The 27,793-nt window shown below is 42.8% G+C and overlaps 1 protein-coding gene across 2 annotated transcripts in view; it reads right to left on the bottom strand.

The window, feature by feature from the left end:
- LOC138758567 (adhesion G protein-coupled receptor L1-like) overlaps positions 1–27,793 on the bottom strand; it is a 674,108-nt gene that overhangs the window by 72,745 nt on the left and 573,570 nt on the right. The window contains exons 16-18 of one of the 2 annotated variants that reach the window (XM_069927669.1): positions 19,299–19,519; positions 1,986–2,052; positions 1,058–1,149 (exon numbers count right to left, since the gene is read on the bottom strand). In XM_069927669.1, the coding sequence (XP_069783770.1) occupies positions 1,058–1,149; positions 1,986–2,052; positions 19,299–19,519 (380 nt within the window). Of the gene's footprint in view, positions 1–1,057; positions 1,150–1,985; positions 2,053–19,298; positions 19,520–27,793 lie in introns of those variants that run through there. The other variant, XM_069927668.1, reaches the window with a different exon arrangement.

Raw genomic sequence — 27,793 nt, 5'->3', positions numbered from 1 at the left:
GTCAGCTGCGAGCTTACTCGGGATGGAGGTCCAGCCACCTCGCTGCCTCCTAAGTGAACATTCTTTCCAAACCCAGGGCAGTTGGTTTGTTGGAATTGGTAAGTGCAGGTTGCTGAAGTCAGGAGGAATCTTTCAGAGCAAATGCCCAGAACCAAAGTGCAACAAAAAGCAATGCAACGGTGGAAATGCAAACCAGCGGATCACAGGTAGAAGTTTGGAAACTCTCAACTTGCGTGAATTTGGGAAATCACAATGTTTGCCACTGATCAACGTGGAGGGCCAAGAACATCACAACGTCAACAGGCAAATGCAGGCAGGACAGGTGGGTTAAATCCCCGGGTCTGCAGGGAAACCACAGCAATCTCAGGGGAATGTGGTGGAAAACCCCAGCGTGACATCTCGGACAACAGCTGACCCCCGCCTCAAGCACCCATTCCCCGTCCACTCATGACCCACTGACACAGAGGGCAAGGATGGCCCAAGTTTGCCGGCAATCCAACCGCATCAACCCACCCCCCTTCTCCACCACCCAGGTGCCCAATCAACTCCCCTCCACATTAGGAGATGAGGTTTTGTTCTGCAGAGTTGCTCCTCCCAGATCTGGACTTCCCAGGAGGGAGACGACAGAGATGTGGGCCAGTGATCAGTGGTAGTGACCCTCCATGCTCGCTACTCACTCCTCCTGTGAAATGCGAGATGCTCCGTCTTATATCAAGGCTTCAGCCTCATTTAGACCTCCCTTTTTAAAACCGTGGACTTCCCCAATCAGCAGGCAATGACATCTCCCTTAACCACCCAGGTGATAGAACTGACACCTCCCTCTTCCTTCAAGCTTGGTGTGAATACCTCCTTCCAGCCTTTAAGCTGCCCACAATCAAGGACATGTTGATCACCTCAATGATTCCATGCTCCACTCCTCCATCTTCATTGAGACCTTCCCCACCTCCCTCCTCCATTCAACCACTCTCAGTTCTGTTCACACTCCCAGTCTCCTTTATCCTCCCGGACTCTAGTCGCCCAAAACCGCACCACCCCTCGCTGTCGGGAGATCACTTACTTGATGTTCTCCAGCCGGCTGGAGTCTGGCTTCAGTGAGCTGTTGCTCCGCACCATCTTGTGCAGCGTGATCATAAGGAAGACCAGGTTCATCTGCCGGGAAGGAGAGACAGTATCAAGTCACATGCGGGCTGTGCCGTCACGACCGAGTGAAGGGACAACGTTGCCAGAAGCACAAGTGAGGCAAGGCCGCCACTACGACGGCTGGGGTTACATATGGACAGCATACTTCAGGTCACCTCAGGCTGAGTTTCAGAAACATGCAACTTCGTCAGGAACTTGCTTTCAATGGCTCTCAATCAAATCCCTCTCCATCTAGTCAGTAATTCAGCAAGTTGAAATGTTATTAAAAACAAAAACCCATTTTCAGCCTCCTAGAATTCCAGGCTCAGTGTCAAACTCCAAGGCTGACATTCCTTTGCCGAACTGAGAGGGGGTGAACTGTTGGAAGTGTGCCTGTCACACAAGACACCTACTCAAACTCCCAAGTCCCTTTTGGATATTCAGTTCTTCCACAGCATCAAGAGCTGAATAAGAAAATCTGCCGAAGCTGTGGTCAAGGGCAATTTGTAGTGCTCTTGGCAATAACCCTGTCTGCTAACATGAGTGAGGGCAGACCAACAGGCAGCACATCCCCATGTCAGAATGGGGTGGGGGGGGCAGCTCAAAGCCAAGGGCAATTGCTGTTCCCTTATCCCCTGCCTTTCTAACTTTCTAAGTCACAGAGATCTGGATCTGGGGAAGGGGGCTGCAATGCAGCAACTGGCTACGTCCTGCAGATGGTCCCCAATCTACTCAGGGGGAGACCGCGGTCAGTGGATGGAAATAGCAAGTAGCTAAGCCTTGGACAGTCCTGGTTGAACAAGTAAACACACGCACATGAAAGAATCAACACAGATCGACAGTGTGGCACCAGAATCCAAACTTACCATAATAACAAAGGACACTGGCCCAATAAAACTCCAGATGAAATAGTTGTCCACTCGCAGCCAGCATCTGTGCGCGTGTGTGTGTTGGGGGAAGGGGTTGGGTAGGGTGGAGAGGAATGGGTGATGAGAGTTAGGAGGGATGAATGAAAAAGTGGAAGAGGATAAGGAATGAACGTGGAGGAAAAAAAAATATTGTGGAGATGATAAATGGAGGAAGAGAGCAGAGAGAAAGCATTAGCCCAATGTGTTAGATGAAGTGAAACATAATGTTGGTGATAAATGTGCCACAATCAGCCTCATTCACTGCCCCCTTACTAGTGATGGATATTCTGCCTTAAATATCAACTGTGACAGAGTGCACAGGCATTTATCACTGAAATAAAACATTAAAACAAAACTTAGCACCTGTCAGTGTCCTTCTCCCTGAAGCTTACACGGGAATATTACTCAGGCATTTGAGTGGTTGAGGGCAAAGTATCAACCCAGAATGCAGGAAACATGTGACTGAAAGCAGTCCCCTCTCTGGACTCAGACAGTCCTGCTGGGAAAAAAAGGCAAAAAAAACCCACATGCTGGAAATCTGAAATAAAGACAGAAAATGGCGGAAACACACAGGTGGGTCTTGAAACCCTTCGAACCTCTAATTCAGCTAATTAGAGGAGCCATCTTGTGGAGGCGAGTAGCTCACCTCCTCCTAAGTCCTCCAGTGGAATTAATAACCAATTTAATTTGATCCACACTTTCGAATTATGCATTCTCTCCTTATTTTAGGTACAGTTAAACCCCCGATATCTGGCACCTACAGCGATTGGAAGATGCCAGAAAAGCACATTTTCCCAGTTGCTTGAGACTCACTCTTACAATGCCTAACGAATACACTTGCATTAAGAAAAGGAAGTTTAATAAAACAAAAGAGTGCAAAATGAAAAGTAATTAAAAAAAAATCAACATTGTATCCTTAATTATGTTTAGTTCACTTTAATCAGGTAAATTCCCGTAACTTACAAAATTTAAATTTAAATTTGAACCCCAGTTGCTGGCACTGTAACAGTGTTGCTCTAAACGTGCCGCCATTATAATTCCCCCAAGTTTATAGATAAAGCCTTACTAATATACTAATAAAGATAAAGACTCTGACCAGGCAGGGCTAGGAGACACTTTGGGAGAGTCGCCCCAGCGGCGAGCGGCATCAACCAGCTCTTCATCCTGGGCACTGCCATTTTATTCAAACAGAACTTTATTCAAACAGCTGCTGTGGGCATGACCAGGGCACTCCACTGGCTAAATGTTTGCTCCCATTTTCACCAAGGGTTTGAGTGTTGCTTCGTAGAACATTTACTTCTCCAATTTTAAATTTTAAATAACATTTATTTCAATATTTATTTGGCTATTTATTTCCTTTTTTTGCTGTTTTTTTTTGGGGCCTGAAAAAGTTGACATTTTGTTTTTTGTGACGTGCTCCCATTTTTCAGTTTATTTTCATTTGTGTGAATCTGCAACATTTAGAGAACAGATTTAACAAAAGCCTGTAGGTTTTGGAAGGTGACTGTGAACTGTCAGCAGGCTTTGAAGACAACATGTTCCCAAATGGATAGATTTGCAGAGTGAGGATAAGCCCTTAAAATCCCAGGTGCAGAGACCATGGGAGCAGCACACTGAAGAAGAAAAGCACAGCTTCGCTCGAGGTACCTTTTAAGGAGACAGCACAGGAGCAAACAGCTCTCTGGAGAAGAAATACTGTGCAGGATTGGCCTCGAACATGGTTATAGATAATCTGTCTGATTTCCTCTTGTTAGTTATAGAGGAATGAGAAGATCACTCCATGACCAAAAGAGTGAAGGCCATTCTTTTGGTCATGGAAAAGGTTCCACTTGCAGAAGAAATACTGCGCTTGGCTGGTGACCAGAGTGAGAGTCTCTTGAGTTCAGCTGACCCACGAGAAGGGTTCTGGAAGCTTCATGAGCATCACTTGCTTCGTGTCCCCTACACCAAAGAAGAAGGCAGTTTTGTTTGGCACTCGATCAAAAAGGACATATCATTGGAAGCACCTCGACAAGGGTTTTGTGAGTTAATAAACATTCTGTCACCACCCCCCCCACCCAATCTTTTTCATCCACTTCATGAACTTCTAGTTTCATCTAAGGCCTGCGGGGCTGATCCATCTAAAGCATATGTGTTACATTCATCCAAGGCCTGCGTGTCTCATCTATCTAAGGTCTACATGTTGCATCAATTTCAAGCTTATGTGTCATCACTGAATTTCCAAAACTGCCTTTCGAAAACTGGGCCTTGGCTTAGGGTATTCCACACACACACACTGGCATATCCATGCATAGTTGGGGGTTGTTAGATAAATGTAGATAAGTGTAAATAAATTAGATGAGATATTATATTATTGTTAATGAATAATTAAAAATATTATTTTAAATATAACACCATCTGGGCTAATTTCTATTGCTGCTGCCTGGCACATTATACTTTCCATGGCTTGCGCGAGTGTTTTCAAGGCTTTTGGTTTTGTCTGAGAGCAACGATGACTCGAAAACCTTTAACAGACTGACCCAACAAAAGGTGGCATCCCCCCACAAAATGAGACACCAGGGCAGGTGAACGAAACCAAAGAGGTTTGTGAGGCTGCAAGGAAAAGAGGCAAGACTTGCATGGAGGCCTTTCCCTTCTCCAAGGATGCACAGGCCCTACTACCTCTTCCTACCATGTGGGGGGAATCCGTGACAATGCGTGTCAGAATGAACCCTCCAGTTTGAAGGCAAAACAAAATCTTCCAATACGCACTTATGACAAACCAATTATCCATGCTGCGCTCTTTCACTAATATCAGCTCCACTTCACGATTTTTTGAGCTGTACAGACAAATCTATTTCAAAAACTAAATAAGACTTAAGCTCCTGTTGTCATGGGAAATTGCAATCTCAAGTCATATCAGAGGAGATTTCATCCTGGTAAGTGGCTGCTTTCAGTAAATCTTGAAAAGGACCACAGACTAAATGATTATCCTAAGTACCAAAACACACTTTAAAGGGAGCATTCTCAAAATCCAAAGGGGTTGATTTCAGCACGACTCTTAGCTGGGTGGAAATGTATAGCAAGAGAATGTATTCATTGAAAATACAGATTTGAATTGAATTGGAACATTGGCCTTCATTGCTGGAGGGATTGAATTTAGGAGCAGGGAGGTTATGCTGCAACTGTCCAAGGTCCCGGTAAGAGCACATCTGGAGGACTGCATGAAGTTCTGGTCTCCTTTCTTGAGGAAAGATGTACTGGCTTTGGAAGGGGTGCAGAGGACCAGGTTAATTCCAGAGCTGAGGGGGTTGGCCTAGGAGGAGGGATTGAGTCGTCTGGGTCTGCACTCGCTGGAATTTAGAAGAAAGAGAGGGGATCTTATAGAAACGTATAAAATTATGAAAGGAATAGATAAGATAGGTATATTGCTTCCATTGTGGTGGGGGGGGGGTGGAAACGTGAAATAGGGGATTCGGGGTAGAAGATTTAGGATGGAGATGAGGAGGAACTGGTTTTCCCAGAGGGTGGTGAATCTGTGGAATTTGCTGCTCATTGAAGCAGTGGAGGTGACCTCAGTACATATATTCAAGACAAGGTTGGATACATTTCTACATAGTAAGGGATATGCCATGATCTCATTGAATGGAAGAGCAGGGTCGATGGGTCAAATGGCCAAATCCTGCTCCTGCTTATCTTATTTATTGAAAAGGGTGAATCAGAGACAGAGCAGAACCGAAGCAGGCCCTTTGGCCCAGCTTGCCCATGCTGACCAAGTTCTCAGCCTGAGTGCATCCCATTTGCCTGCATTTGAGCCATATACCTCCCAATCTTTCTTGTTCATCTACATATCTAAATGCCCTTTGAACATTACAATTGTATCCATCTCCACCATTCCCTCTGGTTCACATCTACGACTCTTAACATGAGAAAGGTGCCCGTCAGATTTCCCCCAAACCTTTCCTCTCTCCCCTCAAAGCTTACAGTTTTAGTAAAACACGAAACTCTGCAGACACCGTGATTGAAGTAAAAACACAATGTGTGGAAACTCAACAGGAGAGTACGTTATATAGCAAAAATAAATATACATCACTAACGAATCAGGTTTAAGATATGACATAACCAATGTTTTGGGATTACACTTTTAGACTTGGGAATAAAAAAAATGACAGTTTGTTGAATCCATGCTCCTGATGATTTTATAAACCTTGATAAACCTCCTCAGCCTCATGTATTGCAGGGAGAAATAGACTCAACCTATTCTTATAATTTAAGCCCACCCCCTCCCCTACCCCCACCTGGTTCTAGTAACGTTCTCATTAATGTTCTCATGAACTGCCAACCTTTCCAGTTTAATGCGAGCTTTCCCATGGCTGGGTGGCCAGAACAGTGCACAATGATCTAAGTGTGGTCTCTACGGCTGTGAATCCTGGATCACATACAGAAAGCAAGAACACCGCCTTAACGCATTCCATTTCCACTGCCTCAGATCCATCCCAGGCTACTCATGGTGTGACAGAGTCACAAATGTCCAAGACCTGGAGAAGACTGAAGTACGGACCTCTACTCAATCATTCGTGCTCGCCGCCACATTTTCTGATTGGAGGCGGCCAATTTGCTCAAAGATGTCCTCTACGGTGGGCTACCAGATGCTCTCCGTCCTTGTCAACCATACTGACTGGGAGGGCCACTGCATGGCGTTCTGCAATTTGCAGCGGCACATCACAATGTGCCAACAACTACAAAATGTTCTGTGAGGGCAGAAGAGCTACAAGGCACCGTGTTCATCCTCGCTCATGAAGGGATGGGCCGTGATGATGATAATGGTCTCACCAACATCCTGCGCAGTTGCGTTGTGACCTGCCTGCTCCTGAACTCAATGCGCTGACTGATGGAAGCAAGCGTGACAATCCCTTTCTTCACCATCTGTCTACATGAACCGTCTCTTCCTGTTCTACAATACATCAAGCAAGTGCTGGCCTGGTTGAACTCACAAAAGAAAAGTGGCAGATGGATTTCAATCCTGATAAGTGTGAGGTGATGCTTTATGGAAGCACAAACCAGAAGGCTGAGTAAAGGGTTAATTGTTGGTTACTTAAGAGTGTGGATGAATAGAGGGACTTTGGGGTTCACATTCATTCATCCCTCAAGGTCGTCACACAAGTTGATAGGATAGGCTTTTGGGACGCTGGGATTCATTAATGGGGGATTGAATTCAGGAGTAGAGAGGTCATGTTGCAACTCTATAAATCTCTGGTAAGGCCACACTTAGAGTATTGTGTTCAGTTTTGGTCACCTCATTATAGGAAGGATGTGGAAGCTATGGAGAGGGTGCAAAGGAGATTTATCAGGATGTTGACTGGATTGGGAAACAAGTTTTGTGAGGCTAGGATAGCAGAGCAGGGACTTTTCAATTTGGAGTGTCGAAGGTTGAGAGGAGATTTGATAGAGGTCCACAAGATAGAGGCATAGATAAGGTAGACAGCATCTATTTCCCAGGGTAGGACCAGCAAACACCAGAGGATACCTCTACAAAGTGAAGGGAAGGAAGTTTAGGGGAGGTATCAGGCATACGTTTTTCACACAGAAGGTTATGGGTGCCTGGAATGCCTTGCTGGGGATGGTGGCTGAAACATTGGAGGCGTTTAAGAGACTCTTAAACAGAGACATGGATGAAAGAAAAATAGAGGATTACAGGGTAGGGAGCACTTAGTACTTTTTTAGGAAGGAACATAGGGTTGGCACAACATCGAGGGCCAAAGGACCTGTACTGTGCTGCATTGTTCTATGTTTTAGTTTCTAAAGTGCAACACCCAACATCTGTCAGAGTTACATCCCATCTCCCTTTCCTTGTCTCACTTTCGAACTTATTGAAATCCAGTTGTAATCTTTAGGAGTTCAGAAGAATGAGGGGCATTTGGAATGTTGAAAGGGCTGAACAGAAGAGATATGGCAAAGTTGTTTCCCATGGGAATCAAGGACAAGAAGGCACAACTTCAGGATTGAAGGGCGTCCATTTAAAAATAGAGATGCACCCATTTAGAGAGTGGTGAACCTTTGGAATTTGCTGCCACGGGCAGCTGTGGAGGCCAGGTCGTTGGGTGTATTTAAGGCAGAGATTGATAGGTATCTGAATAGTCAGATATCAAAGGATATGGGGTGAAGGCAGGGGAGTGGGGCTGAGTGGGAGAATGGATCAGTTCATGATGGAATAGCAGAGCAGGCTCAATGGGCCAAATGGCCTACTTCTGCTCCTATATGTTATGGCCTTATAACCTGCCTCATTGCCCATGATTCAACCAACTTGGTGTCCTGCATAAAATGATTAAACTACATTGTCATCTAAGTCATCATCAGAATTTCCTCGCCAGAGATGTCAGATGAAATATCTTGTTACAGGGAGTGAATGAGGAAAAAAGTCAATGTTTGCTCTCATGTCCATTTTTTCCCTAAAAGTAAACTATATTCACAATAAGAAAAAATCTACAAAGGAAAACTGTCTCTTAGGAGTTTGTAGGTGTTGTAGGTGCCTCCCCGTGTCTGCGTGGGTTTTCCCTGGTGCTCCGGTTTCCTCCCACTGCTTGAAAACTTACCGGGGATTGGAGGTTAATTGGGTGTAAATTTGGCGGCACAACTCATGGGCTAAAAGGGCCTGTTACCGTGCTGTATGTCTAAATTTAAAAAAATTAAAATTAAATCCATAACCAAAACTTAACAAAGAATTATATTAATATAAAACATGGTCATTTGGGATGGCACGGTTGCAGTTAGCACCATGCCATTTCCGCACGAGAGATCAGGACCACAGTCGAATTCCATGATATCTGTTTGTAAATTCTCCCTGTGGGTTTTCCCGGGGAACTCCGGTTTTCTCCCACCATTCGAAATGTACTGGGGGTGTAGGTTAATGGGTACAAATTGGGCGGCACGAACTTTTGTCTTTATGTCACATTCCTATACACATTTTACTTCTGTACATTACAGTTTTATCCATTATTGATATAGAGCACCATTGCCACTAATGAGGTCCATAAGGCAACTCGCCTCCCAGTGTTTGAGGGGCTTCCCCAGTGGTTTCAGCCCCTCAATGCCCAGTTTCAGAAGGACCCCAGACTGTGGCCCTTCCCCACAATGCCCTTGCATTGGGTGCACCAAGCCTCATTGTACACCTGCAGTCTTGAATGTGCCAGTTGGCAGCTTTCCCTAACCAACATCTCACTGTGCTGGGAGACCATCAAGTTTTGGATGGACTACAGAGTCTTTCAATGTGTTGATGATCTTCGAGAAACTCTGGATGTGCCTGACACTGCAGCTAGTGGTAAACCATGACAAGGACCCTTGTATCCTTCTCCACACTCTCTCTGCAAAGAGCTGGGTGACTGTCTCTTCCCCAATGCAGTTGCCTCAAGAGCAACTTGCATTTGGGATAATATTCCACTCATGCTGGAAGGATCTGACTGGGAGGGATCTTCTCACCACCAGCCTGGCCAGGTTTTGGTGCTTCTTAGTGAGGAATGGCAACGAGGCATTCCGGCAGATGCCCTGGACGGTCTGCTCAGCAACCACCACACAGTGTCCCTCAATGTCTGCAGGCCAATCTGTGCTGAGACCACAACCTGAGGACTTGTACTCATAAGTGTTCATCTGGAAAAAAAAATCTTCTCCACGCAGGATAGGTATTGTGGCAATGTCCAGCTGACTGGGACAGGCCCATCATTTCTAATAGAGGTAGAAACTTGTGTCCTGGTACCTTGGTTCCATGCTCTGCCTGATGCAGCACACACAAAGTTTTGAGGACCAAGTTGGTTTCTCCTTTGTCAAGTGGATTTGCACACGGTGGCACTTCAGGATCTTTCCACTTTGGATCCACAGATGAACTGGAAGACTGCTTTGCTGACCGCCTGGGCAGAGGTGCGGGGGATGGGTCACACCTGCGCCATGTACGCCAATACCGAGAGAATCTTATGACCATGTTCTTCCCTGTAATTAAGAGAGAGTGTCACGTCCACAGACCTAATTTCTGGTGTACCTTTGTGATCCACTCCAACCAATTCTCGTTGCATGCCTTGGCCCCTGCAAACCACATCCTTAACACCTTCAAGTAGTCAGATCTGACTGTGAAGGGGATGGTGGACTGGTCAAACCAGTTACCGAACAACATTGCCTCGTTCTTCTTCCAGTTTACTTTGGCACCTGATGCAGACTCAAAATGACCATAGATGCTGATCAATCTGTGAACCAATCGTATATACGAACACAGCATCATCCATGCACAGGGAGGCCTTGACTTGAGTGCCACCACTGCCTGTCTGTGTCACTCCTCTTCTGCCCTCATCCTTTCTGATGGATTCTGCAAAGGGATCTGTGCAGCATCCATATAGGACTGGAGAGAGTGGGCATCCCTTCCTGATTCCAGACTGTTTCCCCATTGATCTGAGCTGCACTACAGATGTCCATGTAGAGCAGTATAATCCAATGTCAGATTCTCTTTCCAGAGGCTGTTTTAGAGAGTTCGGCCCATCATGTACGTGTGTAATATAAGGCCTTCTCCTGATCCAAGCTGACCAGGGTGTTGTACACCTCTTATTCTGCACGTAAGTGATGGTATCTCTGAGCAGAATGAAGCTGTGAAAAATTTTCATGCTTTACTTTGGGTAGATCACCTGTCCCAGTGCAGACTTGACACGATTGTCTGCCTTTTTAAAGTCACTGCCTCATCTAGATGTCCTTGATGGAGTGAAGTCTGGTGCCTGTGATGTCACAGGCTGAGTTAACAACCCTCTGGAGTTTATTCTTGTCCTGAGAGTTGGCTCCTCCACACCAGACAGTGATGCAACCCACCAGAATGCTCTCCACTGTACACCTGTAGAAGTTTACGAGAGTCTTAAGTGTCATACCAAATCATCTCAGACTCCTTACAAAATATAGCCTCCGGCGAGCCTTCTTTACAATGGCATCAACATGACAGATCCTCAGAGATGTTGACACCTATCGCTCTGTGGGCTGTAATGGGGGCTGCACTCCCTGCCGTAGCTGATGTGTATCTGTCTCTGTTTCTAGCTTCCTCTGGAATTGCCACTTTGCTTTGGTGATGGTCTTCCACAGGTGGTACCTGGTATTCTTGTAAAGATCTCGATCCCCACCCTTAAATGCCCTTATTCTCACCCTCAGCAGGTTGCAGATTCTCTGATTCATCCAGGGCTTCTGGTTGGGGGTACACCCGGTATTTGTGTGTGGGCCCACATCACCCACGCAGGTCTTGACAAAGTCAGTGACACCTGTTGCATATTCATGCCAGTCTATGGATGAGTTCTTAAATAAGTTCCAGTCCACCGATTCAAAGCAGTCCTGCAGATGCTTGTCCTCCTCTCTCAACCATAATTTTTCAATTTTCACCACTGGTGCTGTGGTCTTCAGTCTCTGCTGGCACGCATGGAGTAGAGGTACAGCCAGGTGATCAGACTTGCCATCGTGGTATGGCTCAGTACCCATTCTTCATGGTGGTGTAGCAGTGGTGGACTGTGTTGGTTCCCCTGGTCTCACATGTGACGTGTTGGAGATAGTTTATTGGAGACTTCTTCAGGTTGGCCTGATTGAAGTCTCCTACAATGATCAGGAAGGCATCAGGATGTGCTGCCTCATGGCTGTTAATCACAGTGCTCAGTCCATCCAGCACCAGCCTGACATTAGCCTGGGAAGGAATGTGGACTGCGGCCAGGATGATGGTGGTGAACTCCCTCGGCAGTTCTTTGCTCCAAGGAATAAAGTCCTAACCTGTTTAATCTTTCCCTGTAACTCAACTCCTGAAGACCCAGCAACATCCTAGTAAATCTTCTCTGCACTCTTTCAATCTTATTGATATCCTTCCTGTAGTTAGGTGCCCAGAACTACACACAATATTCCAAATTTGGCCTCACCAATATCTTAAATAACTTCAATGTAACATCTCAACTCCTATACTCAATAATTTGATTTATAAAGGCTAAGGTGCCAAAAGCTTTCTATACAACCACATTCACCTGTGATGCCACCTTCAGGAAACAATGTATCTGTATTCCCACATCTCTCTGTTCCTCTGAACTACTTAGTGCCTTATCATTTATTATGTATGTCCTACCTTGGTTTTCCCTTCCAAAATGCATCACCTCACACTTCTCTGCATTAAACTCCATCTGCCATTTTTTGTCCCATTCTTCCAGCTGGTCCAGATCCCTCTGCAAGCTTTAAAAATCTTCCTCGCTGTCCACAACGGCTCCAGCAAACCTGCTGATCCAATTTACCACATTATCATCCAGATCACTGATATAGACAACAAACCACAATGGTCCCAGCACTGATTCCTGAGGCACACCACTAATCACAGGCATCCGGTCTGAGAAGCATCATCCACTCTCACTCCCTGCTTTCTCCCTTTCAACCAATTACGAATCCAGTTTACAACCTCTCCATGGAGACCTAGTGTCTGAACCTTCTGAACTAACCTTCCATGTGAGACCTTGTCAAAAACTTTACTAAGGTCCATGTAGACAACATCCACAGACTTTCCTTCATCTACATTCTTGATAACCTCATCCAAAAATTCTTCAAGACACAACCTACCATGCACAAAGCCAGGCTGACTGTCCTTAATCAACCCATGGCAGTCTAAATACCTATATATCCTATCTCTCAGAACTCGTACTACTGGCGTCAGGCTCACTGGCCTGTAATTTCCTGGTTTATTTTTTGAATCTTTTTTAAACAACAGGACAACATGAGCAACCCACCAAACCTCTGGCACCTCATCCGGTCCTCTGACGTGATCAGCACCCTCTCGCCTCCCAGTTCCGATACTTGGGTACCCTTTCAGTCAGTGTAGAGCTAGTCTCCAGCAGACTGTAGCCTGTATGGGATCTACTCATTAACCTGTCCTCCGATTCCTGGAGTCAGTAACCACTTGAGTCCCTTGTCAAACATAGGCATCACCATCTTGGACCCAGACCCTGAGGTCGCAGGATTTTAAAATAGAAAACCCTGTCAGCTCCTTTAACAGTGCCTTTATTTTTTTGAATTTTCAGCACAGCAGAAGCCGATTCCAGCCTTTTAAACCCGTGCTGCCCAATTACACCCAAATAAACCTCCAGCCCCGTACATTTTGGAGGAAACCAGAGCACCAAGAGGAAACCCCCACAGATAGGGAGACTGCATAAACTCTTACAGATAGTGCCAGATTTGAAACCGTATCACTGATGCTGTCACCGCTAGGTTAACTGTGCCACGCCAGCAGTTGGACTGGCCGGTAGAACCCCAGTGGAGGAGCGCTGTTTCTCCTCTCCCCACTCTCTGCGGGTCTGCGCCAGCCATTGCAGCATCTCTGGCAAGCTGCCATTTTTACTTTCCCCCGGAAGGTCCGGACACAGTCCAATCCACAGCTGTGTGCCACTCAGCTGGCAAGCGGCCACTTCCAGGAGATTAACGACTCAATCAAAGAAATTGATAGAGCCAGTCAGCTCCCGCAGGGTCAGTGACTGGTCCGGCCGCTCCCACTTGCTGTTATCCAATACCTTTGTGAGGTCAGGAAACTTTGGGAGGCTGTGCTATCTGCGACCCAAGTACTAAAAGATTGATGGGCTGAATGGCCTACTTCTGTTCTTTTATCTTGTGATCTTGATTGACTGATCCTCACAATGCCCGTCTGTGAAGACATTCCTGAGCTGACATTTTCCTTAAGGCTGTGGACCCTGTGAACCTTTTGGAACGTCTCATCCTGCTCCATAAAGAGGATCATATGAAGATCTTAGAGGGTTCAGAGGAGATGACGTGGCTTGCACCTCTCGGATTTTTTCCCTCGAAGGCAGAAGGAGTTCATGCGATTCCCTCTGACTCTCTCTTGATTTCTGAACACCCTTGACAGAGAAAGAACCACTTGATGTTCTCCTTGGTTGTTCCCCACCAGTTCATTTGGGTGTCACGATTCTCCAATCTGTGTTCTCCTTCTGTAGTTCCTCATGGTTGTCTGGGGTCAGACCCGCAACATCATGTTCCCCTGCCTGCTGGATCTCCTCAGGGTGACAGGAGGTGCAAGATGGACAGTGGATGGGGAAAAACACTGGTTGCAGATGACTGCGCTGTATTGGAGTGTCACACATCCAGGTCTTCTGCAGCTCCGGCACCCCCTGGGCTGCCCAGTGTGGACCACGTCCCCACGGTTCCCTCCAATAGCGAATGCCCAGGGTGGGTAGACAATGGCTTCCTTGTGGCCCACTCTCGGCTTGGCACATGACAGGCCAGATTCCAAGCAGGCAGGTACTTCCGCCTTTGATGTCACCAGCACATCCACGACTGGTGTGTGGGTTACACGTGTACTGCTATCAGGCATTCCTTTTAGGGCGGAAGGTCGAAGGGAGCGATGAAAGAGGAGCTTCTGCCCTCCCGCTGAGACCTTCAAGATAACATGAAAGTAACTGCTGTTTGGGATGTCCTGGCTGCAGGAGATGACCTTTGCCTCAGATTAGAATCATAGACAGATAGAATACTACATCACAAAAATAGGCCCTTCGGCCCATTAGTTTCTGCTGAAGTATTATTCTCCTTCATCCCATTGACCTTCCATAGTCTTCCATATACTGTAGAGAAATATTCCATTATTCAGCAGAACATTTCTGATAAAGACATCCCTGGTGAAGGGATTCCCCTCGTTATATCCTTCAGATGCCTCGTCCTCTTCACTAGCTCGTTGCTGCTCGTTGCCTGATGACGGTAGGCTGAGTGCTGGAAGGTGCAAGATAGCTTCCCCTCCCCACCCCTCCCCACCTCGACACCAGTAGCTCGACTCACACCAGGCACGACTTCCTCTCCACCAATCCTCGCGGGTGCCTTCTTTCTTGCATGTAGAGATACCACCGATCAATCCAAGGTCGATCTTAGCCAAAAGCAACCTTGTGGAAAACTCAGGTTTTTTTTCCCAAAAATAAACCTTATTCACAATTACTAAATATGTAAAGGGAAATAGTGCAGTCCTGTCGCATTCTTATTTTTCCATACCCATAAATATTTCATTACTCTACCTTGCAGTTTTAATCAGAGCATCACTGACGCTAATGTGGCTCCCCCTGGGGTTACTCCCCCTTCCACTGTTTGTGTGGCATAATTTAAATTTAGACATAAAGCACGGTAACAAGCCCTTCTGGCCCATAAGTCTTTGCCGCTCAAATACTCTAATTAGCCAACAACACTGATATGTTTTGAACAGTGGGAGGAAACTGCTGGAGAAAACCCATGCAGACACGAGGAAAGAACATACAAACTCCTTACAGACAGTGTGGGATTTGAAGCCAGGTCACTAGCGCTGTAAGTGTCGGGTGGTATGGTTGACACAGTGGTTAGTGCAACGCTTTTACAGTGCCAGTGATTGGGACTGGACTTGGGTTTGAATCCCACCTTGTCTGTAAGGAGTTTGTATGTTCTCCCCATGTCTGCGTGGCTTTCCTCCAGGGGCTCCGGTTTCCTCCCACCCTTCAAAAATGTACTGGGGTTAAGGTTAATGGGGTGTAAATTGGACGGCATGAACTTGTAGGGCCAAATTACTGTGCTGTAGGTCTAATTTAATTTAAATGAACTCCTACGCTAACCATGCTGCCCCACCGATCTCAGCCCATCAATGCCCAGTAGTAGAAGGAATCCACTCTGTGGTCTTTCCCCACAAGGCCCTTGAATTGGCTGCACCAAGTCCCTCAGCTTGTACTCCAGCGGTCTGCGATGAGCCAGTCAACAGCATTCTCTCCCTGACATCCCACCATCCTGGAAGACCAACAAGTTTTGGCAGACCATTATTTTTAACCAAAAATATACTTCATTCATAATGAATCATTTACAGAAAAGAAAACCGTTCAAATTTTTTTACACCCATAACACCAGTCATATCTGTATATTCCCATCAATGCACCATTACCACCACTGTGGCGCCTGGTCATTTCTACCCCCTCCTCCCTCTTCTGTTTGAGGATTATCCCTCAGTCTCAGCTCCTCAATGCCCAGTAATGGGAGGACTCTAGACTATGCTCCTTCCCCACAGCGCCCTCGTGCTGGCTGCACCAGGACTCAGTGCATCCCTCAGCACGTACCCTTGCAGCCTGGAATGTGCCAGTCGGCAGCATGCCTTCACCCGACATCTCCGCGCGCTAAAAGACCAACAGGTTTCTGACAGATCAAACGGTGCCTTTCCCCGAGGTGATGGTTTTCCAGCAGCTCTGGATGTCTGACTCCGAGTGTGTCCCCAGGAATAGCCAGTGGATCAGAGAGCTGTTACTGCGGATGAACTGTGACAAGGACCTTATCCAGACATTATTTGAGAATTGAGTCTCAAGTCTCCAGTCCATTGCAGACCTCTCGAGGTGATGCTCCGGTTGTAAAGGAAGGACCATTATTCTCACTGTGTGAGCATTGCTGGCAGGGCTGGTTATTTTGAACATCCAGTAGGTTGATCCTTCAGGCACTGGTGGATCACTCTCTTGAACCACCTGCAGCTGTTTCACATGACATCCTTCATTAAGTCACTAGTGAGGTGAGATTGGTGTATAGGTGAACCAGATACGAATGACAGATCCTTTTCCCAAAGGTCATTGGAGAATTAGTTGGAAATATGCAAAGTATTCTGATTTCTTTTCCATTCACCAATAAAAGTTTTAATTAGAGGATTATCAGTAGATTAACACAATCACTTCCAAACCATAACCTGGTGTTGAAAAAGATTCTTCTGGGAGGTCCGCTACCCTAATTTAGATGCAGTACTGAATCAGATCATCGCAATTTCTCTTGTGAGTTAAAACCACTGGAACGGATCCAGGGTTTGACGGAGATTTCTGAATAACAATTAAAGGCAAGATTTCAATCCATTATGTGGGAGAAAGAGAAGTTTATTTAAAAAAAACTGCTTTACATCACCACAATAATTTCACTGTTCATTGACATGGGACAGGAGTCAGGATTTTTTCACGAGGTCACCGGATTTCACACCAGGAAAACAGAAACTGGTCCATAATGGCGCTTATTTTAATTTAGTGTTAACGATACATCAGAGAAGGAAGTCCTCCCGTACACCCAATCAACCTCGCACAGTTTGGGAGGGTGGGAGGGAATGTGGGAAGAATGCACAAACTTCTGACAGGCAGTGATGGATTCACACCTGGGTGGCTGGCGCTGTAATAGCCCTGCGCTAACCGCCACACCCAGGAGAAGCCGTAGGAGGCTTCAATATCAGCTACTTCCACCCCAGCTGCAATTCCCATCTCCCTCAAGAGCTTCTCTTGTTATCCGTTCTATCATTCCATAGAACATTGCAGTACAGTACAGGCCCTTCTGCCCAGAATATTGTACTGACCGATAGAAACCTACTCAACAAACCTTCCCTACCTCACACACATAACCCTTTATTTTTCTTGCATCCACGTGCATGTCTAATAGTCTTATAAAAGTCTCTGTTGTACCAACGGTCACCACCACCCCTGGCATGCACCCACTACTCTCTGTTAAAAAGAAAACTGACCCCTGCCATCTCCCCTAAACTTTCCTCCCCTTTCTTTGGACAGATGTCTTCTGTGTTTGCTACTCTCTCCCTGGGAAAAAAAAAGATACTTGCCTCTCATAATCTTGTCGGCCTCTGTTTAGTCATCTCGAACTTGTGGGCCAGAAGGGCCTGTTACTGGACTGTAAATCTAAATTTAAAAATTTAAATTAAAAAGAGAAGACTCAATCCCCTGAGTGATGACGGCCTGCATACCATAAGCCTCTTTAACTGCATTGCAAACTTGGAGATCTATGGATTTGGAGGTCCCTTTGTTTTTCCACATTAAGAATATTGCCATTAGCCATGCACTCTGCCTTCAAGTTGACCTTTCAAAATGCATCACCTCACACTTATCCAGATTGAACTCCATCTGCCACTTTTCTGCCCAATACTGCATCCTGCTATATCCTGTTGGAATCTATGGCAACTTGCAACAGTATCCACAACACCTCCAACCTTCATGTCATCTGCAAACTTACTGACCCATCTATCCAGCTCTTCATCCAGGTCATTTATAAAAAAATTACAAAGAGGAGGGGTCCCAGAACAGATCCCTGCAGAACTCCACTAGTCACTGACCTCCAGGCAGAATACGTTCCATCTACTACTTCCCTCTGCTTTCAGCAAGCGACCCAATTCTGAATCCACATAGCCAAGGTCCCCTGGATCCTATACTTCATGACTTTCTAAACGAGTCTACCTTATGGGACTTTGTCAAATGCTTTACTAATATACCTCTACACAATTTCTACTGCCCAATCTTCATTTAATTTTTTTCTTGTAACTTCCTCAAAAAACCCAATTCAGCTTGTGAGGCATTACCTCTCCCTCACAAAACAGTGCTGACTATCCAGGGGTTGTCACTGTTCACTTCAATTGTTCCCAATGGGAGCAAATTGCACATTCCACCAGGATCAGGCTCAGAAGTTCCTCACAAATTCCTGACAGGATTTATTAACGTTCTAACAGGAATTGTTTTCAATTTCAGATTCCACTTATTCCAAATGTCCATTCATGTTTTTAAAGACATCTCTCAATTCTTTGATCTGTCTTCTCTTCCACAGAGAAGACCATTCTGTCCAATTTTTCCCGAACTGTACTAAATGCCAACCTTGTAAATCATTCTCTGTGAAACCTTCATTCATCTTTATCCAAGCGTGCATTGTATTCCAAGTGTTAAGGGCAGGACTTATCCATCCCCTACTTGGGTTGGCATGGTTGACATAGCAGTTAGTGCAACACCTTTACCATGCTAGCGATCAAGACTGAGGTTTGAATCCCTCACTGTCTGTAAGGAGTTTGTACGTTCTCCCTGTGTCCCCATGGGTTTTCCTTCAGGCTCTGGTTTCCTCCTGCTGTTCAATACATACCAGGTGGTGTAAGTTAATAGGGTGTAAATTGCGGGGTACAGACTCCTGGACCGAAATGCTGTATGTCTAAATTTTTTAAATATTAAAAATTTAATTAAAAATTAAATCTCACTACTTAATCAATTTAACTTATTCATTCAAATTTAGCTTTATGTTCGTCATATATAATCTGGAGATTTATCCAAAAGGTTGGACAGGAAACTGCTCCATGTGCTTGCTCCTGGAGGGTCATCTGACCAGGCAGGTTGAAAGTCACTTCCCCATGTCAATCATGTCACTGAACTTGTTCCTCACATCATACCAACATTAATTTCTCAACTGCTCTATATTGAAGTCTCACCACACTGTAATAAAGATAATCCATTGAACTTTACTTACGCCTTCTCAGTTCCATAGCTCCTGTAGTCTATCGCTGCCGAGATTCCTACCACCAAAGCAGGGAAGCAGTAACCACAGAGGTAATAGTACTTCTTTCTGGAGTACTCGCTCTCAAAGACCTCAACGAGCATGAGGTAGAGATGGACGCCTTCAAGACACATCCAGGAGAAGGCAGCCAGGAAGAAGAAGTGGAGGAAGCCGGCGATTATTGGGCAGACAACCTGAAAGAGAATGCAAGTGACATCAGGGCCAGGAATGCGGAGGAATAGAAAATGGCATCCTATTTAGGAGTAGGATTGGCACACGACCCAGCATACACTCTGTTCTCGCTGCTACCATCAGGAACAAGGTACCGCAAGACTCACACCATGTTCAGGAACAGCTGCTGCCCCTCCACCATCAGACCTCTCAACAACAAACTCAATCAGGGAGTCGTGCACTTTATTCATTTTTTTTGCACCATTGATTTTTTTCCCTCTCAGTATTGCAGAGTCGGTTTGTTTACATTTCTTTATTTGTTTACATGTATGCTGAGTACAGTTTTCTTTGCATTACCAATAAGTGGGAATTCTGCCCCACCTGCAAGAACCTCAGGGTTGTATGTGATGTCATGTATGTACTGACAATAAATCTGAAATCTGAAGCATTGGAGGAAAAATTAGCAACTGCAACCAGGACCGACTTGAGTTGGAGCATTGTCCTCCAATGGAGATCAAGGTCTGGATTTGGAACTGGGGATTGACACGCACCAGATTGGAACTGGTTTGGAGCTAAGTGTTCGATATAAAGTTAGTAGTGGATTTGAGTCGGAGACTGAGATTGGAGAGTGGATTGGATCTGACTTGGCAAATGACCAGATATGTTTCAAGCAGTGAAAAGGCAGCAACAAATAGATTTTTATTTCTATTCTCACCAACACTTTGAGTATGGCAAGTTCTGACAATTGCATCTTGTATATCTTTGACAAAATGTTTAGAAAAGAGCTCCAACTCATTTAAAATTAGATAAATGCTCCTTGATCTAAAATGGTAGGTCTCAACCTTTTTTTTCCACAATCACATACCACCTTAAATTTTAGACAGAACGTTAACAGGTCATTTTGGCCCACAAGCTGTGCTGCCTGAATACACCTGATTGACCTTCAACCCCTGGTACATTCTGAAGGATGGGAGGAACCTGGAGCACCCGGAGGAAACAAGGGGAGAACATACAAACTACGAGCGGACAGCGCCAGATTCAAACCCGAGTCGCTAGTGCTGGTAATAGTGTTGTGCTAACTGCGCCGAATTTGATTACTTTACCTACGTAAAGCCGAATCTAAAGACTGATGGCGACAAACCCCTCCATTCAGTTTGACATTTAAATTTCTCTCTCAGCTTCAAGAGAAGTCAGGTCCTCCCAGATCCAAGTGGCACGGGTAACAAAGCAGTTTGTGCAATGCTGTTGCAGGGCCAGTGACCAGGGATCTGTCCATTCTCCCTGTGTCTGTGTGTGCTTTCCCCGGGGGCTTTGGCTTCCTCCCACCATATGAAATGCACTGGGGGTTGAAAGTTAATTGGGCGTCATGGGCTCATGGGCTGAAATGGCGCATTACCGTGCTGTATGTCAAAAAATACCATAGGTATTACATTAGCTAACCACTGGTGTGCCCGTTCCGAATAAATCAATGATTTAGAATAGTAATGTGTCTGATTAAAATTACTAATATTTAGAGGCTGATTGGCTAATGTGGCCCAGTGTAATGACACTCCATTAGTAACCCAGCTCATTCACTCTCAACGTATGAAATAGAACTCAATAAATCTTTTTCTTTGCATATTGGCATCGAAAAATTACCCCATAGATTACTGGGCGGTTGAAGAAGCCGAATCGGTTCATTACCCTGCTTTAGGGAACTTACGCTGCCTGATCTGGCCTGCAAAGAAAATGGTGATATTCTCAAAAACAAATATTACTAGGGTGTTCTCTACTGTGTCCCAACAAAACAAAATTTCTGATGTTTCTTCTTTTAAAAAAAGACATGAAGGTGAGAAATGTTTTAATCAATGGCTTGGCAGAACAATGACATTCACAAAATAGTTTAGAATTCTGCAACAATATGAAAATGAGTGTGGAAACATGGGTGAAAGGAAACTATTCAAGACCAGTGTAACTTTGGCCAAAATAGGGTGGTAGGGATGACGTAGCAGTTAGTGCAATGCTGTTATAGTGCCATCGACAGGGACCGGACCAGGGTTTGAATCCAGCACTGTCTGTAAGGAGTTTGTACGTTCTCCGTTGGGTTTTCTCTAGGGGCTCCAGTTTCCTCCCACCGTTCAAAAACGTACCTTCTGGGGGTTGTAGATAAATTGGTTGTAACTGGGCGGCATGGGGTCATAGGCCGAAAGGGTCTGTTTCCGTGCTGGGTTCTTCAAATGTGTCCAGAGCAGAAGAGAAGAATCTCTTGAACCCTAAACCTTTCACAATGTCAGTCCTGGCATGGATGCAGATGGAACAAACAGGCTTTCCTTCTTCTTCAACTACATAAACAAATTATCTACAGTGAAATTCCTGATTCAAGATTCCTTTATCGTCCTGTAATACTACACAAAATTTCCTCTAGTTTGTCAAAAGGCAGACCGATTCGCCATTGGCAGAGAAGCAACATAGAGTCTCCCCAGAGTTGCTGAGTGTCCATGAATTCACCCCCAGCCTCAGCAGCCACATGGCCTTCGCCATCAGTGACATGAGCTCCGGATCTGAACCTCCGACATGATCAGAAATCCTTCAGCATCCTCAGCATCCTCTTGCATCCCGGTTCTGATACCTGGTCTCCCTTCAGACAGTCTTGAGCCGGTCTCCAGCAGTCCGTATCCTAGGTGGGTTACCCGCCTCACGTCACCAACATCCCACTGTCTGTGTGGGTCCTTCAGCCGCAGAAACCCCCAGTGGTCTTCCGCCGTGGTCATCGCCTCTTCTGCTTCTCTTTCTCAGATGCGTGAGGGTGGTCTCCTCGTTTTCTGGTGCATTGCACTAATCCGCTGCTTCCTCAGAGACTGAAACCTCTTGCTTTTTTTTAAAAAGCTTTATTTAAAAGATAAGTAAAAAGTTTCACATACAATCTAAATATTCAAACAAAGTAATTTTACAGCAATTTATATGCAAAGAAAAACAAAACACAACAAACATAAAAAATTAAAATGACCCCCCCCAAAAAAAACACTTCCCCTCTCCAACCCCTTCAGCTAGCTCCCTTAAGGGGAGCTAAAAATATAAATCATATATATTTTAAAAAATTATAAATGTTAATAACATTTCAAAATACATTCAATTGCATATATTTCAAATACAGAGACCACTTATCAACAAAAAAAGAATAATTATCATGTAAATTATAAGTAATTTTTAACATAACAATTCAAGCTTTCAATTCATTATGCCAGCATATTATATTAATTTCTACATCATCTTTCCAAGTACTAGCAACGCATTTATGCGCTACCAATAACACCAAATGTACAAAAGCAATTTGAACTTTATCCAAATCCATTCCCCTTAATGAATACAAATCTCCCAACAAAAAAAATAATTGGATCCAAAGAGACTTTAAAATTATACAATTTTTCAAAACTATTTTAATTTCTTGCCAAAATGGTTGGACTATCACACAAGTCCAAACAGCATGTAAAAAAGTACTAGTACATAAACCACATCTAAAGCAAGAATTTGAATTACTAAACCCATATTTTTTTAACTATTCCAGGGTCAAATATAACTGATATAAAAAATTATAATTGACCATACCATATTTTACATTAGTCAATTTAATTACATTGCCCTGACACATGTTTGCCCAATCATCTTCAGGAAAAGTAAACACTAAATCATTCTCCCATTTAAGTTTAGATTTTTCCCAATCTGGTTTAAACATATTGTCCTGTAATAAATTATACACAACTGAAACATAACCCTTCTTTTGTATAGTAGAAATCAAAGATTCAAATTTTGACAAAGTAGGTAAATACATCTCTCTACCATAATTATCTTTTACCAAAGCTCTAAGCTGATAATACACAAATAAAGAATTTAAAGGTATTTCAAATCATTCTCTCAAATGGATAAAATAAAGAAAATGTCCCTCTACAAAACAGTCCTGTATTGTCTTTATACCTTTAGAATTTCAAATCTTTAAATAACTATTAAACATTGAAAAAGGAATAAGCTGATTATTGATAATTTATCTTTCTACCCTAATTTAAAAAAAATCCAAATCTTTAATAAATGTTTCAGTATTGGCATATCATATTCCTGTAATAAAATCAAATTCTAACAGAATATAAATGTATCTCCGTTCTAGGTAGACATGATATCTCCAACTTAGCCCAACTAGGAGGTTGATCCAAATCCATCATCTACTCATAAATTTCAACTGAGCTGCCTCATAATAATTTTGAAATGTGGCAGTTGTAAGTCACCCAATGCAATATTTCCAAGTAAGTTTGTGCAACGCTACTTGAGCTAATTTACCTTTCCACAAAAACTCTCGTACTGCTTTATTCAAATCCTGAAAAAAAACTCTTTGAAAGTAAACAAGGTATTGATTGAAATAAATATTGAATTCGAGAAAAGGTATTCATCTTAATACAATTAACACATCCAATTAGAGTTAATGGGAGATCTTTCCATTTAGTTAAGTCTGCTTTAATCCACCTCAATATAGGTACATAATTTAATTGATATAACGACTGATAGTCATTCTCCACAAACACACCTAAGTATTTGATTTTATTTGTCCATCTTAATTTTGTAATATTTTTAAATTTGGAATAATCTTCTACTCCAACTGGCAAAATTTCACTTTTATCCCAGTTAACTTTATATCCCGACAATTCTCCAAATTTTCATAAACACTCCTGTAACTGTTTCAAAGATCTCTCAGGCTCTATCAAATATATCAACATATCGTCTGCAAATAGATTAATTTTATATTCTTCATCCTTAATCCTCATCCCTCTAATATCCTCATTTTGTCTAATGGCCTGTGCTAATGGTTCTATGACCAATGCAAATAGGGTTGGAGACAATGGGCAGCTCTGACAAGTTGATCGAATCAATTTAAAGGTAAAAATGTCTGTCCATTTGTCACCACCCTAGCAATTGGATTTATATATAAGGCCTTAACCCAACCAATAAAGAAAGGGCCAAATTTAAACTTCTCTAATACCTTAAATAAAAAGTCCCATTCAACCCTATCAAAAGCTTTTTTGGCATCTAGTGCAACTACCATAGGATGATTAGGTTGCTGCCGATATGCATTGATCAAAGTAAGCAATCGAAGTATATTATCTGAGTCATTTCTATTCTTAATAAAACCTGTTTGATCAATAGTACTAATTTAGGTAAATATTTAGCAAGTCTGTTAGCTAATACTTTCACCATAATTTTATAATCTACATTCAATAAAGAAATAGGTCTATATGAAGATACCTGTAAAGGATGTCTGTCTTTCTTTGCGATAACAGTTATTAAAGCACTCAAACACATTTCTGGTAACTTCTGATCTTCAGTAACTTGATTTAAAACTTCCCCAAATATATTAGAAAATTCATCATAAAAAGGTTTATAGAATTCCACAGGAAGTCCATAATCTCCTGGGAACTTACCATTAGGCATTTCCTGAATAGCTTCCTTGATTTCAAAATCCATAAATGGAGATTCCAACTCCTGAATATCTTTCTCATCTAGTACCAGTAATGTTAATTTAGGTAAGTAGGAATCAATAGAACCATTATCCTGTTTCCCCTCAGAAGTATATAAAATGAATAAAACTGGTCATTAATTTCCTGAGGCTTATAGGTGATTGTTAAATTCTTCTTAACAACATTAATAATCCGAAACGCCTGTTCAGTTTTCAAATGCCAGACAAGTATCCTGTGAGCCCTTTCCCCCAACTCATAATAATGCTGTTTAGATCTATTAATTAAGCACTCAAGCTTGTAAGTTTGTAAAGTATTATAGCATAATTTTAACTTCATTAATATGGCTTTTTTATCTTCTGTTATATCTTTCAGAAAATCTTTCTCTACTTCAGTAATTTGATTTTCCAATTGTAAACTTTCTGCCTTATATTGTTTCTTAACTTTTATAGAATAGCTAATTATCTGTCCCCTCAAATATGCTTTTAAAGCATCCCATACTACAAAATGACTCTTTACAGAATTAACATTTTTGGTCAAAAATAAAGAAATATGCTCTTTAACAAAGGTAACAAACTCTGTTTTTTTCAATAACATTGCATTAAACCATCTATATGACAAACGTACTATCTCCGAACTTTCACAAGAGAAAAATAATAATGAATGATCTGATATAACTATACTTTTATATTCATTTTGCAGTACCCTTCCCTGAAGATGTGCTGATACCAAAAATAAATAAATTCTGGAAAACGAGTCATGCCTTGGAGAATAAAAAGAAAATTCTTTCTCTGTAGGATTAACTTTTCTCCAAATATCCACCAAATTTAAATCTTTCATTAACGCATTAAGTTGTATTGCCATCTTTGACTTCCTTATACTCTTCAGATTTCTATCTAACAAAGGATCCAAAACACAATTGAAATCACTAAAATATTCTCATTAGCCTGATTTAACAAGAAAAAAGCTTCTGAAATAAAATGCTCATCATCTGCATTGGGTGTAAATAAATTAAACAGTGTCCAAAATTCCGCAAAAAAATTTACAATTAACTCTTAAAACTCTACCAACATCCCCTTCAATAGATTCCAATTCAAATGGTAAATTCTGATGAATTAAAATCGCTACTCCTTTTGCTTTAGATTTAAAAGAAGAATAAAAAACTTGACCAACCCAGTCTCTTTTCAATTTCAAATGTTCTTTCTCAGTCAAATGTGTAAAAAAGCAAGATCAATTTTCATCTTTTTTATATACGCCCATACTCTCTTTCTCTTTATTGGATTATTTAACCCTTGAACATTAAAAGTTGTGGTTCAATTTAGACATAATTTTAACTATTAGTAAATACACACACTAAAAAATTCAACTCTATAAAATAATGCTCCACTGTGTAATCCTTCAAAAATAAAAAAAGAGAAAAAAAACCCTCTTAAAAAAATCAAAACAAAAATAAAAAAATAACACACACAAAAAAAACCACCCAAAGGCAGTATTACCCTAAAAAATTGGGTGTGGGAAACCCACTGATGGCAGATGACTTGCAAAGTTTTCGGTGTCATCCACCCCCAGTAAGCCGGATACATATTTATTATATAGATAAACACATTCAAATATAATCCATATCTTCAACCCAGTAACTCCAAACCCAATGATTGCTTGGGATCTTTGATATCAAGAAGATTCTGTATTTCTCCTTTCTTTCCATTTTTTCTATTCTTTACATTCTTCCCTTTTCCACTGCCATTTCCATTTCCATTTCATTTCCTTTTAGGAGACAAAGGCGGAGAATGACCATTTCTTCTCAATTCCGGCAGGGTGTTCGCAAAGACTAGGGCATCATGATCATTTTCAAAAAATTGAGATTGAAAGTTTCCATAAAAAACCTTCAAAATGAAAAGCAAACTTATAATCTTTTCGCCACAGAAAATCTTTAGCCGTATTGAATTCTCATCGTCTATGAATAACTTCCTGACTCAAATCAGCATAAAAAAGCACTCTGCTATTTTGAACCATTAATGGGGATTGGTTTTGTCATGCTTTTTGTACTGCCATACATAAAATCATTTCCCTATCCTGGTATTTTAAACAACAAATCAAAACTGCTCTTGGCGGTTGTCCTGGAAGCGGTTTTCTTCTCAGGGCTCTATGAGCCCAATCTAACTCCAAACTTTCAGGAAAGAACTCTTTATCCAAAACACTTTACCCAGTGTTTAAAGAATTTTATAGAATCAGAGCCTTCAATATCTTCTGGAAGACCAATTATCTTCACATTATTTCTCTGACTTTGATTTTCCAAAGAATCAATCTTCTTCATTAAGTCTCTTTTTTGAATTCCCAAATCGACGAAAGATCCTTCCACTTTTTCTATTTTTCTCTATTACGCTTCACTTGACTTTGACATTCAGAAAAAGCTGTTTCAATTTTCTTAAAATTTTCTTGCACAGTATCATCAGATTTTGTACTTCTATTAATGTCACTTTTGACTACATTCATATCTTGCTTCATATTTGACATTTCTTCACATAAAGTATGCATCTTCATTTTCACCTCCATAAATCCTTGGTTCATTTGATCAGATATTTGTTTTGACAAATTACCCATCTGATAGGCAAAACCCCTTCCAGAACTATAAATACTGAATCCATTCCAGATTCCGATTCCACTTTTTGAGGTTTACCTTCATAGGTTGCTGGCTCCCCCTGCTGGATGTATTCTGCAAAGGTAAGTAATTCCTCTTCTTTTGTCGGTGTGGATGCCTTGGCAGTACGGCTGTGGGTCTGGACACCTGACGTCGGCACCCCGACCTTTTCGGGGTGCCGG

Source organism: Narcine bancroftii, chromosome 3, assembly GCF_036971445.1.
Source record: "Narcine bancroftii isolate sNarBan1 chromosome 3, sNarBan1.hap1, whole genome shotgun sequence".
Classification (NCBI taxonomy): Eukaryota; Metazoa; Chordata; class Chondrichthyes; order Torpediniformes; family Narcinidae; genus Narcine; species Narcine bancroftii.
This window is presented reverse-complemented; position numbering and strand designations above follow the sequence as displayed.